At 42.4% G+C, this 18,779-nt stretch overlaps 1 protein-coding gene across 3 annotated transcripts in view; it reads left to right on the top strand.

Annotated features, from left to right (window-relative positions):
* The window catches only part of TMEM255A (transmembrane protein 255A), an 80,489-nt gene that overhangs the window by 39,348 nt on the left and 22,362 nt on the right, over window positions 1-18,779 (top strand). For 2 of the 3 annotated variants that reach the window (XM_019719288.3, XM_019719287.3), the window contains 2 exons: window positions 1,810-1,898; window positions 9,404-9,566. In XM_019719288.3, coding sequence (XP_019574847.1) covers window positions 1,810-1,898; window positions 9,404-9,566 — 252 coding nt within the window. Of the gene's footprint in view, window positions 1-1,314; window positions 1,387-1,809; window positions 1,899-9,403; window positions 9,567-18,779 lie in introns of all 3 variants that reach the window. The other variant, XM_019719285.2, reaches the window with a different exon arrangement.

The raw sequence follows: 18,779 nt of genomic DNA, 5'->3' as shown, positions 1-18,779 counted from the left end.
ACTCTTTTCCAGGGGCTTAAAGCTTACTGCTAGGTATTTGTAATTGATTTGCTCAGTGGATGACAGCACAGTGCTAATGAAGCTATGGTAATAGGTTGGAGCCTCAGGATGCCTAATCAGATTTATTCTGTTCTGTGGCCATAGGCTGCCCCCTCTGAACCCAGCAGGCAGCCTCTCAGTGTTTGGTTTTGATCCCAAGAGGGACAGATGAGAGTGGAGAAGCCACAAGGCAGGGTCCTCCCCATGTCTATGGATGATGGTTCAGTTGCCCATGGTTCAGGTGCCCAAGCTGGAAGAAAAGCAGGAACCCCACCAAGGCACTAGCCCTGGACTAGGGGGCACAGCCTGAGTCCCACACACAGAAGGAGTCAAGAATCCAAATGAGGGTGATTGAGATGCCTTGTCCACTTGGAGATTCTGGAGTGGCCAGGACTGTCAGCCTGCCCCTCTCATGACACCCCCAAGAGGCCATTCTGATAATGCTTGAAGTGGGCACATAAGACTCTCTCCTGCCCCACAGAGCTCTCCTTGTGTTCCACGTTGGTTCACACAAAAGCTTTCATTTCAGTACACAGAAGCCCCTCCACAACCCAGAGATTACTTTCATAGGAAACTCTACTGTGTGCTTCTAGGAACTTTGACAACTTGGTTCTCTGTTAACCTCAAATTAAAAGTCAGTTGCTCCCCCTCCCCACGCCAGAATAGTTAGAAAATTTTTAAACTTGTGATTGGGAGAAAAGAGAGACAAGTAGATATAAAATGGCCAGTGCATTGCACAATTTCAGGGGAAGCCATTCTACATAAAATACAATGTGAACGGTGCCCTTGCAGTGGGGCGAAGCAATGGCCCTGCTGTCAAGGCATCAGGGCAAATACGCTTTTTTATGGCTCTGCTGTCCACTTACCTCCTTTTGCTAATCTTAAGCACAAATTTACCATTTTCTAACTATCCTTGGGTTAGAAGGGAGGAATAGAAATGTGTATGCTTGTCCAAAATACAGTGAGCATTTTTGGATGAAGGACCTAATATAGAAAAAAGAACCCATTTACTAGGAATATTCTCTATAACACAGAATTTACAAGCACTTCATTGCATCCATGATTAAGAGAGCCTGGAAAATTTCTTACCAACAAAGGACAGTAAATGGAAATTAATCTTTAAACATTTTGCCAACTCAAGATGTATAAAATGTAATTGCTCTTCTCTTGATTTCATCGTGATTGCTTTCTTGTGTTAACTGTAAAAATATTAATAATGACTTCTGTAGGTTCACTTGTAACCCTGGTCCCCTAACCCTATTTTTCCTACATAAGGTCATAAGTTCCTCAACCAAAAATTCTCCTTCCACGAGGGTTATGAGGAACCTTACCCAGGCAGCTAGAGAGGTACCATTGTACTTCAGAGTGCATGTGATTGTCCCTCTGCCTTCCTTCACATCTGATCCCCTTTCTTCCTGTACCTACCCTGATTTCTCTTTCCCTTTTTCTCATTTCCTACCATCCATTTGTTCTTCTGTCCATCCTTCCATCCGTCGTTCCTCCTCTCAATCTCTACCCTTCAGGGATGGGGCACCCTTCAGTTTATTAGGGCTGTGGCTGAGGCTGGACATAAGCACAGCTACACAGTGACTTGCCTCATGCACAAGTTCAACCAACACCCTGTCCAGCCTCATCCCTCCCATGTGTTTGTGTGTTCATCTCACAGCCATCTTTACTGTCTCCATCAGTCGCTAACTCACATTTCCAATCCCAGAGTGTCCTGGCTCCCGTGCAATATCAGCTCATGTCCTCACTGTTGTGTGCCCTCAGGTGAACTGCCCTCACCTCAGCCGTGAATTCTGCACTCCTCGCATCCGGGGCAACACCTGCTTCTGCTGTGACCTCTACAACTGCGGCAAGTAAGAGCTGAGCCTCTAGGCACAGAAATAATGGTTTTACCACAATGGATACTAGAAAGGCTAGGGTGGGTGAAGGGCGCACAATAAAGATCAGAGAAGTAGAAGACACTGGTCGGTCAACAAATTTCAGCTCACATTCATTACCTGCCTTCTCTGTGCCAGGCAGCATGCTAAGTGTTTTTAAATATTTGATCTCATTTAATTCTTATTTATGATGTATATAGAATTATTATCCCCATTTTACAGATGATGAGAGTGAGGCTCAGAGGAAACAGACAACTAGCCCAACGTCACACAGAGCTTGAAAATGGTAGAAGTGTCCAAACCCAGTTCTAGGTCCAATTTCAACAACATTCAACAAGTTGTTATTGAGCACTTTCTCTGTGTATGGCCTTATTCTAGACACTGGAGATTCAGCAGCAAACAAAGCAAAAGTCCTTGTCCTCGTGGAACTTGTATTTTATTAGGGAAGGCAGTCAATAAACACATGAATACATAACATGCCACGTGTTGATCAGAGCTCTGAATAAAAAATGAAGCAAGAGAGGTAGATATATAGTGACAGGAAGGGACTGTGTGTAGTGTGTTAGATGGAGTAACAAGGGAAGGCCTCTTTGAGGAGGTGACATTTGTGCAGAGACTTGAGTGATATGAGAGGGCAACGCAAGTAGGTACCTGGAGGAAAAGAGTTTCAAGCAGGGGGAACAGTAAGTGCAAAGACCCTGAGGAGCAGGCTTGGTGCTAGTTCTGTTACTACCACTTGGCTCTCTGCCCTTCAATTGTGAAAACATCATTTAGTCTTTTTAAAAAAACATATTTAGGAGCTAGGAATACAGAGACTACCGCTGAGGAGCTTACAGACTAGTAGGGAAGACAGACATGTGAACAATTGATTGAAATATAGTGTGATAAGTGTGGTAGGGATCAGAGGATGTACTGGGGACACTAGCAACCCAAATAACTGAAAGTCAGAGTTGCTGAGGGGTGGGCAATGTCAAGTATGACTTCATGCGGAAGCTGAGACTTAAAGCATAAGTGGGGAGTCAGGAAACAAACAAAAATGGAGGGGAGGTGGAGAGGGCATTCCAAGGAGTTGTGGGGATGGGGGTAGTTATAAAAGGGGATAGTAAGTGAGGGCAGAGTTGTAGTCACAGGTCATATCACGGAGGGCTCATTGGCCATAAGAATGCCTTTGGACTTGACCTTGTAAACAGTTGGGATCCATTGAAGGGTATAGCATGGAAGACGGATTTGAGTGGTTAGAGAGGATGCAGCTAGGGGGCCCCTGCAAGAGTTTAGGCCAAAGAGAGTGAAGACAAGATTAAGTTGGTTTGGGGACAATAGAATATTATATATTTTAAGAACAATTTAGAAGGTGGAATTGACAGAAATGTGTGAGCAGGTAATGCAGAGCGCAAGTGAATAGACCTGCCTGTGGGGTGTGTCAGCCAATGCCTGCCCATACACATATTCTCCAGATTCTCAGTGCAGGAGTGCTGAGGGTCAGGAAAGGGAGGGAGGAAGGGAGGAGTTTGCAGAAAGGGCCTGAATGGAGCCGGATCCAGAGGGGTTGATGGATGCAGCCCCCTCCTCACTTATATCCCCTACTCTCGGTATTGGGAGGCCAGTTTCTCTGTGTTGTGGATTAAGACCTGACAGACCAGGGGTGGGGAGAAAAAGGGGGTTCTAACACCAGCCCTTTACTGTGTTCACTATCACCAGTCTCATTTCATTAACAGGTTTAGCAGAATAAGAGAAACTTAAAGACTCAAATGAGGTTTGGGGATTATCTGGGAACTTCAACTATTCATGGTGTAATAATAACTAACACTTGTAAAGGACTTCCCTCCTAGCAGCCATGAGTGAGAGCTGGCTATAATTGTACTTCCTGAGCCCATCCTTCCAAAAATGGTCAAAGGAATGGAAAATAGGCCCCAGGGCAATTGGGATTCTTTGCTATCTTTCCTCTTGCTTCTCCTTATCCCTTTCTCCCCTTCCCTCTCTTTTTCCCTCTTTCCTCCTCTTGACAGCCTCTTCCCTTCTCTTTTTCACTCCTTTCTACTTCTCCCCACTTCATGGCCTCCTGGGGCAAGGGCTGGGAGCTGGCCAGAATGGAGCCTGAGATCCAAGAAGAAGACAGGAGGCCTACTGAGGGAGTTGAAAAGTGATTCCTTGCAGACACACCTTTCTTTCTGCAATTAGGAATATTTTCTGAAAAAGGTTTGAATAAACTAAATCCTACTTTAAATTCCATTTAGCTGAGGCCTTAGGTGAATTTTTTTGAAAGTGGTGACTCAAGCCCAATTTATCTTACTGTCAATCTGAACTTCATAATAACTGACTTTCTAACAAGTTATGCCAGTATTGTCTTCAAGGCTTTAAAGGAATTTTGTGAAGAGCTGTGATAAATTCTGGGCTTCCTAAAGGTAGTGAATGTGACTTCATCTTATCTATATCCCTAGGCCCCAGCACAGAACCGGTCATGAATAAAGACCTGATGAAAAAGGAGTGACATTTGTTGAAAAGAAACAGAAAGAGTAATGTCCTTTTCACAAGGAAAATAATATATGGGACTAGGCAACTAAGAGGGGTTATAGGAATGCTGCTCCTAAAGATCTTCAAGCCTGGAAATGGTTTTCACCTACCTGATGCTGGGAGAGCTGTCCCAGGCAGCAGTCATTGCCCTTTCTCAAGTCTGTCATGCTAAGATTCCAAGGACAAGGACAAAAGCACTTACTGAGCTTTTCATCAGGAAACAGTACTACTAGTTCATAAACTAAGACCATGAGACTTAAGAAGTGGTGATCCTACAACAGAGGGAAAAGTTTTATTTTGACCTGAGCTTTTTCCAGCCATCACTGATGAGACTTAAACTGCAGGCCTAAATATAGCTAGCCACAAACATTCTGAGGCTCAGAGACTTTAATTTTGCCGAATGCATATTTGTTTTCCTCACACAAAGCCTATTTTTAATCAATTGCCAGCTCCTCCAGTCCATTTCCTGGAAATGAGGCCAAGAAAAAAAGTGGGAACAAACACATCAGGCAGTCATTTGTACAGTGCTATGGAAACACAGAGTTTCTACTGTCCCCTCAAACCCACAGACCTTCTCTGACGTCAGGGGCAATGAGGTTTTAATACCAAGCATAGATTATTCCATTTAGCTTTGTGCAGGATGGTGGCTTTCTCTAGGACACAGGTCTTTAGCAGCAGCTTTTCAGAGTACTCTACTCAGCTTTGGAGAGGTCAAGTCAATATCACTGGTTTTCAGTGTATAACCTAAAGGAAATGAAAGAAAATGGGAGTGGTTTGTGAACTGCTTCAGTTGGTAATAAAATGAAAGACGAGAGCCTATTTTCATTCATTCCTCCCTTGACAAAGTTTTATTGAGCTCCTACTATGTGCCAAGAACTGGTCTAAAAGAATACCAATCAATAAAACATAATTTTGCCCTTAAGGGACTCAGTTTACCAGGGAGATTGTAGGAGGGGGTTTTAGAGCAAGTACATGCAATGAGAGAGATATGCACAGAGATTGCCCATTGCCACTGCCTATCCATCAAGTTGGTGAATAGTTCCAGGGCCCTGTTGAAGAGCAGAAGCATGCCCTTCTGCCTTATCCAAGATCTGTTGTCTCCTACTCTGTTAAAAGGGGTCTGAAATACAGAGACGTTATCTGTTTCTCCAGGCATACCCAGCACATTGAGAGCAAGGGGGTGAGAGCCCATACTGGGTAATCAATCTCATGATCAATGCAATGATCAGTCTTTAAACTCAGTTACTCATTCACCAAGTACGTATTTATTGATGACCTATAATGTTTCTACCACTGTGCAAGACAGTGAGGGAGAAACAAAAGAAGTTAAGAGATGCCCCTTGCCCTCAAGAGGTTATAATTTGGACAGAGACATCATGTCCACCTTGGCCTTGGTTGTAGCTTCACCACCCAGCACAGTACTCAGCACTGAGTAGGCTCTCAATAAACATTGGATTAAATGAATAGCTGAATTATTGACATATGCAAAGTGCCAAACTAAGGAAAAAACAGACTCTCTGAGGCTCTAGGAGTCCAGGGAAAAAGCTAATGAATGGGCACTGGAGTCATTGAAGAAGGCACTAGAGAGTGAGTATTGAAGCTTTTAACAATGGGAATGATTAGGACAGGGAGAGAACAGAAGGCAGTACCTTCCACACAGGGAAAGAAATATAAGCAAAGGTTTGAGATAAGTGCCCAGCATGGCCAGTTTGGGGCTTCTGAGGACTCCAGCATGGCTGGAGTGTGAACTCCATTTTGGAGTCAGATTACGGCAGGCTGAGGAATTTAGACACGTTTTCCTGAAGGTAATGGGGAGCCATCGAAAGGCTTTGATTAAATGAATGACTTAGTTTTAAAAATGTTTTAGGAAGCTTACTCATGCAGTGGTAGGGGCTAGCAGGAGAGCCCTGTAGTCATGAAGGTTTGAGAGTGGGAGTATTGAGAATGCAAAAGGTGGAATTTCAGAGGAAGCTCTGCCTAGAGACTGAATCAAATAGAATCGTGAATCTCAAACAGAAAAAAAGCACATTATTTTGCTAAATCCTGAACCAGATATAAGAATTAACATTCTCTTGCTTCATAGTTCAATAAAAAAATATTTCAATAGCTGCTGAACCTGCTCAAACTGAAACTAAACATATATTCTCTACAATTATTGAATATTATAAAATGAGCTACTGACCTAACCCCAGGTTGTGGCCTGTGCCTTTAAAGTCTTAATGCCTTTAAGAACAAGATTCAACTGTTTGAATCGTGTTGCCAGAGGTTGGCTCTTAGAAGGGAAAAAAGTACAGTTGCATGTTTTTGTGAGGGTTCTTATTATGTGCTGGAATATTGCTTTCGTGCATTCTCTAATTAAATCCCCCAGGCCCAGAAAGGTTAAGAAAGTTGCTCAGGGTCAGATAGCAAATAAGTGACAGAACCAGGTTCAAATGCAGTCCTATTCCAGAGTCTGCCATGCCATACTGCCTATCTATATGTATTATCAGCCTGCCCTCAGTGTCTTAGGAGGTAGGCAAAGATAATTTTGGGGCAGTCAGAAACTGACTCTTAAGCCTCTCCTGGGCCTCTTCAACGCCATATTCCCCCTTAACACAAGCCTGCTCTTTCCAGGGCATAGTCTTTGTCCAGCTGTGTGCTTTTGAGCAGTAAGTAATCTGTGTGTCCTCCCGGCCCCATCCCCAGGACTGAGTACATTGCCAACTAACAGGAGACACTCAGTGTATGCTTGTGGTCTCCTCAGGTATGTTCTGGAACTGAGATCCAGTTCACATTCTGCTGAATTGAAACACCTTTAAAATTCCACTGTGGAAGCTTACTGTGCAAAATAGTGGGTCTCTAACATCAGCACATAAAGGCAGATTCTTGAGCATCGCCCCCTGCCCCTGCAATTCTGCCAGATTCAGTCAGATTGGGGCTTGGCCTAAGAATCTGCATGATAACCATCTTTTTCTCAAAGACGCATACACATACACACAGAGACATCCACAGGCACACACAAATAATGCACTGACACACACAGGCAGGCACACAAACACAGATGATTCTGATACAGGCTGTCTTGTAACCACACTGATTTCAATTCCTTAGAGAAACACTGATTTTAAAGAATTCTAAGATAAATTCATCTGTCAAGTTTAAAAGTGTTTTCTTGTGTGAATAGTGCCCCCTGCCCTGCTCCGATTCATTTGGAGGTTAACCTTTAATTTTTTTCTTTTTCATTTTCGGTGTTCTTATAGCGGGGGAATCACATGTGTTAACCATCGTGATCCCATGGCATTGGGTGTGACTTTCATTTTAAGGATCACAGTGTTTTAGATTCATTATGGATTCCAGTGACCAAGTTTTAAATTAGATTACAACATCCAGGAGGAGAGGAACTTTTATTTAATTCATTCACCAGGTATTTATGTAGCACCAACTATGTGTCAGGCACAGCAGTGAACAAAAGTAACCAACTCTCTGTCCTCAGAGAGCTCATATTCAAGTTGGGCAGACAGATAGACAGTAAAGAAGCAGACAAATTAGTAAGGAATGAGTGTTACAGAGGAATTAGAGAAGGGAAATGTCTTAGCTTGGGCTACTATAACAAAATACCACAAACTGGGTGGCTTCAGCAACAGATATTTATTTTCTCATAATTCTAGAGGCTGGAAGTCTGAGATCAGAGTGCCAGCATGGACAGGATCTGATGAGAGCTTTCTTGCTGGCTTGCAGACAGCAGCCTTCTTTCTGTGTCTTCCTTCACATGGCCTTTTCTCAGTGACTGTGTATGGAGATATCTTCTCTCTCTCTCTCTCTCTCTCTCTCTCTCTCTCTCGCGCCACCAATCTATTAAATTAAGGGCCCCACACTTACAACCTCATTAGCCTTAATTACCTCCTACAAGCCCTTCTCCAAATACGTTACAGTCACATAGAGAGTTAGGGCTTCAACATATGAATATTGTAGGAGGACACAATTCAGTCCATAGTAAGTAATGTGATAGAGTGACTGGGCCTGGGGGGTAGGGATTGTCTTTAAACAGGTTGGTCAGGGAAGGCCTCTCCAAGGAGGTGATAGGTTTTGTGCAGCAACTCAGCTTTAGTTTTTTATTGGGACATTGTTTTTTATGTTCATTGGTGTTTTGCTTTGAGAGAGGAAACACTGAAATCTTTGAAGCCTGAATTTAGATCCCAGCTCTACCTCTTATGACTTGACCAAGTTCCTAACCACTCTGTGCTTCCATTTTTTCATTGGTAAAATGGGAATAGTGATAGTACCTACCTCATAGAATATTGTAAGGATTTGCAGTGCTGTCTAACAGAACTTCGTACAATGATAGAAATGTTCTATTATCTGCTCTGTCCAGTCCAGTCCAGTAACTAGTGTGGCCCTTAGAACTGTGGCTATTGAGCACTTAACATATGGCTGGTGAGAATGAAGAACTGCATTTTTTTATTTTACTTAATGTTAATTAATTTAAATTTAAATACTGGGAGTGCCAAAAATGTATACACATGACTTGTATTCATCTTTTGTTATCGGTATATATTAAGTATTACAATTTTAACACAGTTTTTTCCTTTCTTAAAATGTGTACACATTTTTTGGCACCCTTTGTAGTTACATGTCACTAGTAGCTGCCATATTAGTGCAGATTTAAAATCCTTAGCACTGTGCCTGGCACATAGCAAGTGTCAATAAATGTTATCTAGGATTAGTGTTAGTGAATGATAACAAGTGTTCCTCTGGCAGGTAGGAGTTTTTTGTTTTGTTTTCTTTTTTTTTTTTTTTTTTTTTTTACATAAACAGCAATTGTACTCGGATTTATTAAGTGTCTTGTTCCCTAAGTATACTCATGGCTGTCATGTCCCTTATAATAGTTCCCTACCTACCCACTTGTTTTTCACTGAGCTACATGGTAGCCAAAGGCCTAGAGGCCAGCCTGCTCCATGGGAACTGACCGGAGTGTGCTTCTCCCTGTCCAGCCGGGTGGAGATCACCGGTGGGTACTATGAGTACATCGATGTCAGCAGCTGCCAGGACATCATTCACCTCTACCACCTGCTCTGGTCTGCCACCATCCTCAATATCATCGGCCTGTTCTTAGGCATCATCACTGCCGCTGTCCTTGGAGGCTTTAAGGATATGGTAAGGAAGGAAGTGACTCCCCATTCCACACAGGCCCCTGTTGGTGGCCACAGCCAGGCTCAGCAGTTAGGAGCAATGGGGACCCATGTTTTGAATGGAGGAATCAGAAGCAATTGCTTCAAGAATGTAACTGCCTTCAAACATCTCAAGTGGAAGGAGCCAGATAATGCCATCAGTCTGCAAATATTTCTCGTTAATATGAGTTGCCTGTGTTTTTGAGGCACATTCTGAGGGCAGGTGGGAGAGGGAGGGTGTTCTCAATTCTACTGTTCATGCTAGTTATGTAAACATGCCTTCCAAACCCCTCTCCCCACACATGCTTTTAGCAGAAAACTTTTTGTGTAGTCTTTCCCCTAATAGACTTGGGGAGAGAGAGAAGGAAACAGGTTATTTAGCTACAGGTAAAAATAATCCTAGTTTCCCCCTCCCAGGAATTTTGCCCTGGAGTTTCTCCAGAAAGAACATCTGGACTGTTTTTTGTGATTTATTTTTTTGTGCATTTGAAGGGCTAGCCCTAGGCTAAGCTGCTTACCAGGTCTTGTCCTCAACCTCAGCCTCAATCTTAGCTTCCTCACCTTCCCTTTCCTCCCTTTCAACACTTTTCCATCTTTGTGTGTGTGTGTGTGTGTGTGTGTGTCTGTCTGTCTGTCTGTCTGCAAAGGCACACCAGGATTCAGCACCCAGTAGGTGCTACATAATAGTGGGCTCCTTCTTTGTTTTGCTTTTAAAGAATTTCTGAGCATTTATTTGCTTATTTAATAAACTTTTTTTTTTAATTAAATTTATTGGGGTGACAATTGTTAGTAAAATTACATAGATTTCAGGCGTACAATTCTGTATTACATCATCTATAAATCCCATTGTATGTTCATCACCCAGAGTCAGTTCTTCCATCACCATATATTCAATCTCCCTTACCCTCATCTCCACCCCCCACCCCCCGCCCCCCTTACCCTCTGGCAACCACTAAACTATTGTCCGTGTCTATGAGTTTCTGTTTCTCATTTGTTTGTCTTGTTCTTTTGTTGTTTTTGGTTTATATACCACATTACGAATAGAATTGCCATATGACCCAGCAATCCCTCTCCTGGGTATCTACCCAAAAAATCTGAAAACATTTAGAGATAAAGACATGTGTGCTCCAATGTTCATTGCAGCTTTGTTTACGGTGGCCAAGACATGGAAACAACCAAAATGTCCTTCGATAGATGAATGGATAAAGAAGTTGTGGTACATATACACAATGGAATACTATTCGGCAGTGAGAAAAGATGATATAGGAACATTTGTGACAACATGGATGGATCTTGAGAGAGTAATGCTGAGCGAAACAAGTCAGACAGAAAAAGCAGAGAACCATGTGATTTCACTGATATGTGGTTTATTTAATAAACTTGATCTCAAATTACAAAAATAATAGCTTTAGAGCTCTGATTATCATCCTGGCTTCGTATGAGAATAGAATCACTTGAGGTGCTTCAAAAACCCAGATCCCTGGGCCCCTCCTTAAGATATTCTCATTTAATTGGTTTAAATTGAAGCCCAGGTAATTCTGATCTGCAGCCAGGGTTGAGTACCACTTCTTTCTTTCCTTCCTTCCTTCCTTCCTTCCTTCCTTCCTTCCTTCCTTCCTTCCTTCCTTCCGTTCTTTTTCTTTCTTCCTTTCTTCCTTCATTCTTTCCTTCCTTCCTTCCTTCCTTCCTTCCTTCCTTCCTTCCTTCCTTCCTTCCCTTCCGCCTTTGGTTTTAATACACTTTTTTTTTTTCCTTAATTTTATTAAATTTATTGGGGTGACAATTGTTAGTAAAATTACATAGATCAGGTGTACAATTCTGTATTACATCATCTATAAATCCCATTGTCTGTTCATCACCCAGAGTCAGTTCTCCTTCCATCACCATACATTCGATCCCCCTTACCCTCATCTCCCACCCCCCACCCCCCTGACCCTCTGGCAACCACCAAACCATTGTCTGTGTCTATGAGTTTCTGTTTCTCATTTGTTTGTCTTGTTCTTTTGTTGCTTTTGGTTTATATATCACATATCAGTGAAATCACATGGTTCTCTGCTTTTTCTGTCTGACTTATTTCGCTCAGCATTACACTCTCAAGATCCATCCATGTTGTCACAAATGTTCCTATATCATCTTTTCTTACCGCCGAATAGTATTCCATTGTGTATATATACCACAACTTCTTTATCCATTCATCTATCGAAGGACATTTTGGTTGTTTCCATGTCTTGGCCACAGTAAACAAAGCTGCAGTGAACGTTGGAGCACACGTGTCTTTATGTATAAATGTCTTCAGATTTTTTGGGTAGATACCCAGGAGAGGGATTGCTGGGTCATATGGCAATTCTATTCGTAATTTTTTGAGGAACCTCCACACTGCCTTCCATAACGGCTGCACCAGTCTGCATTCCCACCACCAGTGTATGAGGGTTCCTTTTTCTCCACAGCCTCTCCAACACTTGTTACTATTTGTCTTGTTGATGATAGCCATTCTGACTGGGGTGAGGTGATATCTCATTGTGGTTTTGATTTGCATTTCTCTGATGATTAGTGATGTTCAGCATTTTTTCATATGTCTATTTGCCATTTGTATGTCTTCTTTGGAGAAATGTCTCTTCAGGTCCTCTGACCATTTTTCAATTGGGTTGTTTGTTTTTTGTTCTTGAGTTGTATGAGGTCCTTGTATATTTTGGATATTAGCCCCTTATCGGAGGCACTGTTTGCAAAAATCTTCTCCCATTCAGTTGGTTGCCTCTTTATTTTGTTGATGGTTTCTTTTGCTGTGCAGAAGCTTTTAAGTTTGATATAGTCCCATTCATTTATTTTAGCTTTTACTTCCCTTGACTTTAAAGTCAAATTCATAAAATGATCTTTGAACCCAAGGTCCATAAGTTTAGTACCTATGTTTTCTTTTATGCAGTTTATTGTTTCAGGTCTTAGGTTTAGGTCTTTGATCCATTTTGAATTAATTTTGATACACGGTGACAGATAGCAGTCTAATTTCATTCTTTTGCACGTGGCTTTCCAATTCTCCCAACACAATTTATTGAAGAGGCTGTCTTTTCTCCATTGTATGTTTCTGGTTTCATTGTCGAAAATTATCTGTCCATATTTATGTGGGTTTATTTCTGGATTCTCAATTCTATTCCATTGGTCTGTGTGTCTGTTTTTCTGCCAATGCAATACTGTTTTGATTATTGTTGCTCTATACTACGAGCTGAAGTCAGGGAGTGTGATACCTCTAACATTGTTCTTTTTTTCTTAGGATTACTTTGGCTATTTGGAGACTTTTGTGGTTCCATCCAAATCTGATGATTTTTTTGTTCTATTTCTTTAAAAAATGCCATTGGGATGTTCATGGGGATTGCATTAAATCTGTATATTGCTTTGGGTAATATAGCCATTTTAATTATGTTGATTTTTCCAATCCATGAACACAGAATGCCTTTCCATTTCTTTGTGTCTTCTTCGATGTCTTTAAAAAATGTCTTATAGTTTTCAGTGTATAGCTCTTTCACATCCTTGGCTAAGTTTATTCCTAGGTGTTTTATTCTTTTGTTGCAATTGCAAAAGGAATTTCTTTTCCTGTTTCTGAGATTTCATTGTTAGTATATAGGAATGCAGTGGACTTTTTTACATTGATTTTGTACCCGGCAACTTTACTGTATTCATTTATTGTTTGTAATAGCTTTTTTGTGGAGGCTTTAGGATTTTCTATATCTAGTATGAAGTCACCTGCAAAAGGTGACAATTTGTTTCTAAGAACTTGTCCATTTCTTCTAGGTTGTTGAATTTGGTGGCATATAGTCCTTCATAGTATTCTTGGATGATCCTTTGTATTTCTGTGGTGTCCGTGATAACTTCCCCTTTTACGTTTCTGATTTTGTTAATCAGTGTCTTCTCTCTTTTTATCTTAGTAAGTCTAGCCAAGGGTTTGTCAATTTTGTTAATCTTTTCAAAGAACCATCTCTTTGTCATATTAATTTTTTCTATTGTCTTTTTGTTCTCTATTTCATTTAGTTCTGCTCTAATTTTTGTTATTTCCTTTCTTCTGCTGACCTTGGGTTTTACTTGTTCTTCTTTTTCTAGTTCTTTAAGGTGTAACATGAGGTTATTTATTTGGGAGTTTTCTTGTTTCTTGAGATAGGTCTGTAATGAGATAAATTTCCCTCTTAAAACTGCTTTCGCTGCATCCCAAAAATTTTGGTAGGATGTATTTTCATTGTCATTTGTTTCTATGTATCTTTTGATCTCTCCTCTAATTTCTTCTTTGACCCAGTCCTTCTTTAAAAGTATGTTGTTTAATCTCCATGTATTTGTGTTTTTTTTCCTGCTTTCTTTTTGCAGTTGATATCCAATTTCAAATCCTTGTGATCAGAGAATATGCATGGTATGATTTCAACCTTCTTAAATTTGTTGAGACTGATTTTATGTCCCAATATATGGTCTATCCTTGAGAATGTTCCGTGTACATTAGAAAAGAATGTATAGTCTGATGTTTTAGGATGAAGTGCTCTATAAATGTCAATTATGTCCATTTCATCTAATGTGTCATTTAGGGCTATTATTTCTTTATTTATTTTCTGTTTGGATGATCTATCCAGAGCTGTCAGTTATGTTTTTAGTTTATCTATCCATAGCTGTGAATAATGTATTTAGGTCCCCAGCTCTATTGTGTTTTGGTTATTTTCTCCTTTCAGTTCTGTTAGTAGTTGCTTGGTATATTTTGGTGCTCCTTGATTGGGGGCATGAATATTGATGACTGTCATGTATTCATGTTGTATAGTCCCCTTTATCATTATGAAATGTCCATCTTTGTCTCTTGTTACATTTTTTATCCTGAATCTGTTTCATGTGAAATCATTACAGCTACACCTGATTTTCTCTGAATACCATTTGCTTGGAGTGTCAATTTCCACCTTTTCACTTTGAGTCTATATTTGTCCTTGTAGCTGAGATGTGTCCCTTGGAGGCAGCATATGGTTGGGTTTAGTTTTTTGATCCAATCTGCTACTCTGTGCCTTTTTAATCTTGACTTCAGTCCATTTACATTTAGGGTGATTATTGATATGTGAGGATTTCCTATCATTCTCTCTCTGGTTTTCTGGTAGGACGGAGTCTGCATTGTTTCTTTGCCTTTTTGTTGCTGTCTATTATTTCAGTGTGGTGGTATTCTGTGATTTTTTTCCCTCTGTTTCTTCTTTTTTTATGTTATATATTTCAGTTTGGGGTTTATTTTTGAGTGGTTACTATTACACCTATGTAAAAGAAAGTTTTGTATTTAGAGTATTTCATTTTCCTCAGCATGCTTCCCTTGTCTACTCCCTTGAGTCGTTTCAGAGCTTTACTCTTTCCCCTTTATGATTTTGCTGTCACAAATTATTCCTATTTATGCTGTGAGTTGATTTCTGCACTGCAGTAGCAAGTTGTCTTTTTCTTCTATCTCTCTTTTAAGTGCTTTGTTTTCCTCTTTACTCTGTATGTTATGTTTAAGTGTATGGTGTCCTGTTTGGCATAGGGGTTGCCATTCCTGCTTCTGCCTATTCATAGTTCTCTTCATGGTTTAGCATTATTTTGCTTTTTTGTTTCAGGTCGAATAGGCTCCTTCAGTATTTCTTGTAGTGCAGGTTGTGTGTTAGAAAATGCCCTCAGCTTCTCTATGTCTGGAAAGGTCTTTATTCCTCCTTCATGTCTAAAGGATATCTGTGCTGGATATATTATTCTTGGCTCATAATTTATTTCTTTCAATAGCTTGAATATTTGGTTCCACTCCCTTCTGGTTGTAGAGTTTTTTCTCTAAAATCTGATGATGATCTAATGGGCTTTCCTTTGTAGGTTACCATCTTCTTTTCCCTGGCTGCCTTGAGGATTCTTTCTTTGTTGTTAATTTTTGACAGCTTCAATACAATGTGCCTTGGAGAAGACCTGTTGGGATTGAGGTAATTAGGTTTTCTATTTACTTCTTGGATTCGAGGATCCAGTTCTTTCCACAAGTTTGGGAAGTTCTCATCGACAATTTGTTTGAATATATTCTCTGTTCCCTTCTCTCTTTCTGGTATGCCCATAATTCTTATATTGCTCTTTCTGATGGAGTCAGAAAGTTCCTGTAGAGTTCTTTCATTTCTTTTAAGTGTCAATTCTCTCTCTGCTTCCTTCTGTGTCATTGCCAGATTTCTATCTTTGATATCACTGATTCTTTCCTCCAACTTGTCAGCTCTATTACCTAAGCTGGCTATTTCATTCTTTATTTCTTGTATTGAGTTCTTAATCTCCAGAAATTCTATTTGGTTCTTTTTAAAAATTTCAATCTCTTTCATAAAATGCTCATGTTGTTCTTTGATTGTGTTTCTGAGTTCATTAAACTCCCTTTCTGTGTTTTCTTGCATCTCGTTGAGTTTTTTCAGAACTGCAATTCTGAATTCTCTGTCATTTAAGTCACATATTTCCATGTCTTTAAGTTCATTTTTTGGAGACTTTTCATTTATTCCTGAGCTGCCTTGTTACCTTGGTTATTCATGGCAATTTATGAATTATTATTTCTCTTCTTAGGTATCTACAGGAGTGGTTCTGCAATAGGTTGATAGGAAGAGGTCTTTCTTTTGCTTTCCAGTAGGTGTTAGTAGAATGCTTTATTTTCTCTTCGACTTCAGCTTTTTATTCTTGCACACTGTAGTGTTATATTTCTCCTGCAGTATAGCAGCTTGTCACACGATGGGTGGGGGGAGTTCCCTGGAAGTTGGTCTTTTCTCTGAGCAGGTTGCCTGGGTCTCAGGGCACCACCTCTGCTGGGGGACGGGGTGTGGAGAGTTCCTGAAGTTCCAAATCTCTTCCTCCACCAGTTTCATGGCCTGTGTGTTTCTGTGGCTCTTTTTACCCCTGCAGGGATCTGCCAGGACAGGAAGAGTTAGGTTGTGAGTGGTGGTTATGAGCAATGGTGGCTACCACCAGCACAGCCAGTCCTGCACCCAAGGCTCCCTCTCCTTCACTGGAACTAGTTGTGCTGCGAGTCCACGGCTGGGATCCAAAGTTCTCAGAACTGCAAATATTCTGTTCTTTTTATCTGACACTGCTACCATTCTGCTTCTAGCACTGGGCAGGTGGGGGTGGGGCAAGCTCTAGGATGCTAGAGAGAGGTCAACTTGGTTCCGTGCCTATGCCTTCCATCCTCTGCCTGGCCGTGAGGGCTTAAACCGCTGCTTTCACCCTCCTTCCCTCAGTCTTTGCTCTGAGGTCTCTGCCATGAGCTTTGAGTTCAGCGGTGTTATATGCTGATCCCTCAGGCGGAACTATGGGCCATAAGGGGAGCGCCAGCAGTCCGAGTTCTTCCTTCTCGTGACAGTGGTAGCTCTGGAATGCAGGGAGCTGGGAGATCCAATGTATGACCTGCGTGAAGCCCACGTCTCTGAACTTCCACCTTCCCTCCTCCCCTGCTAGCCCAATTTGTCCAGCTCAGATGATTTCAATTGTGTGCGCATCTCCTAGTCTTGCCTGTCTGCTGCACAGGGATTTTTTTGTGGAATTATAGCTGTTCAATTTGTCGTAAATTCCAGGGGAGATTTCAAGGGGCTCACCTCATGCCACCATTTTTATTATATAATCTCCACTATTTAGCTTTTTCTTATATAGGAAAGGGGGAGTGTCAGGCAGGTCCTAGGGCTGACATCACTTCCTGGGGTCTGGTCTGTTTTGAGATAATGTTATCTCCAGACTCCAGACTTGTACTGGGCCATGGCCTGGGAGTTTATGCATCACCAGTGAAAACTGCAAGGTAGTTGCAAATTGGATTCCAGTGTCTGTGTGGGGGCAGAGCCCCAGAAAGTAGTTTCCAGGCTCTCGGCCTCACATAGACAGGTGCTGGCTCAGGTAGTAAATGGCCAACTGTGATTGCATGGCCATCAGCTGTGGCTAGTTGGCCGTCAGCTGTAACCGTGAGCCATTGGCCACAATATAACTGCTGTGGCTATGCTAGCAGGGAGGAAGAGAGAGAAAGAGTGGGGGCTAGCAAGAAGATGGTGGCTGGGCTGGCAAGTGTGGATGGTGGTTTGCGGACAGTGTGGATCCAGCCTCCAGTGAGAGTATAGTGCCGCCAGAGAGAATATAGTGGTATGACTCCCCTACCTATGGCTCCGTGGGTGTTCCTTTTTGGCCTCACCATACCCTGCGTTCTTACGTGGGGAGCGGGAGCAGAGACCCCACAGGCCTCCCTGCACGACAAATGGCGCAGCGAGCAGGGTCTCCCGCCTGACAAATGGCGCAGCGAGAAGGGTCCCCTGCATGACAAATGGCGCAGCGAGCAGGGTATGGTGCCAGCCAAAGCTCTCCAAAGGATGGTGGAGCAGTTTGTGCGTGTGACCACCCAGTCTCAGGAAGACCAGGAGGAGCAGCTGCCGGAGAGCTGGACCCCCATGGAGGGTTGGGAGGACGTGGACGGTTCTCCCACCAGCACAGGAAAAGCCATGCAGCTGCTGGAGAAATGGAGCCCCGTGGAGAGGTGGAAAGATGTGGACGGTTCCCCAACCAGCACAGGCCGGAGAAAGTGAAGGTCGTTGCAGTCCTGTGGGCCGGAGAAGTTCCTGCTCAGGCAGCCCGGATGCAGGACTTGTAGTCCCAGGAGGTGACGCTTGCTGGGTCCTCCGTGGGAGATGAGGGTGAGGTCAAGGTCGTCCCTCACTCCCAGGACAGTCCTGGCGAATGACTGTGGACTATGGGGAATTGCCTTCCATCCCTAATTTAATGGACAACTTGACTGTTTGTTTGGGAACATACCACCATGTAGTGGAACTGGGGGATATTTGCTTTTGTCTCTTGACTGGCCGCCATTGAGAATATGTAAGCACCTTGATTGTGAGTCGCTGTTGTTCCAGCAGGGTACCCTGAGAGGCACAGAGAGAGTGGCAGTGCCTTGAGAGCCCTGGCTGAGTCCAGGAAGTCTGGCTGAGCCCTGAAGATACCCTGGCTGTGCCCAGGAAGTCGGGCTGTTCCCAGAGAGAGTGGCAGTGCCCTGAGAGCCCTGGCTGTGTCCAGGAAGTGTGGCTGTGCCCACAGAGAGTGGCAGTGCCCTGAAAGCCCTGGCTGAGTCCAGGAAGTGTGGCTGTGCCCACAGAGAGTGGCAGTGCCCTGAGAAATCCTAGCTGTGCCCGGGGAAACTAGTGGTACCCTAAGAAGTCCAGGAAGTCTGGCCGTGCCCAGAAGCACTGGT

Source organism: Rhinolophus sinicus, chromosome 18 (genome assembly GCF_057876585.1).
Source record: "Rhinolophus sinicus isolate RSI-liver-muscle chromosome 18, RSI-T2T, whole genome shotgun sequence".
NCBI lineage: Eukaryota > Metazoa > Chordata > Mammalia > Chiroptera > Rhinolophidae > Rhinolophus > Rhinolophus sinicus.
This window is presented reverse-complemented; position numbering and strand designations above follow the sequence as displayed.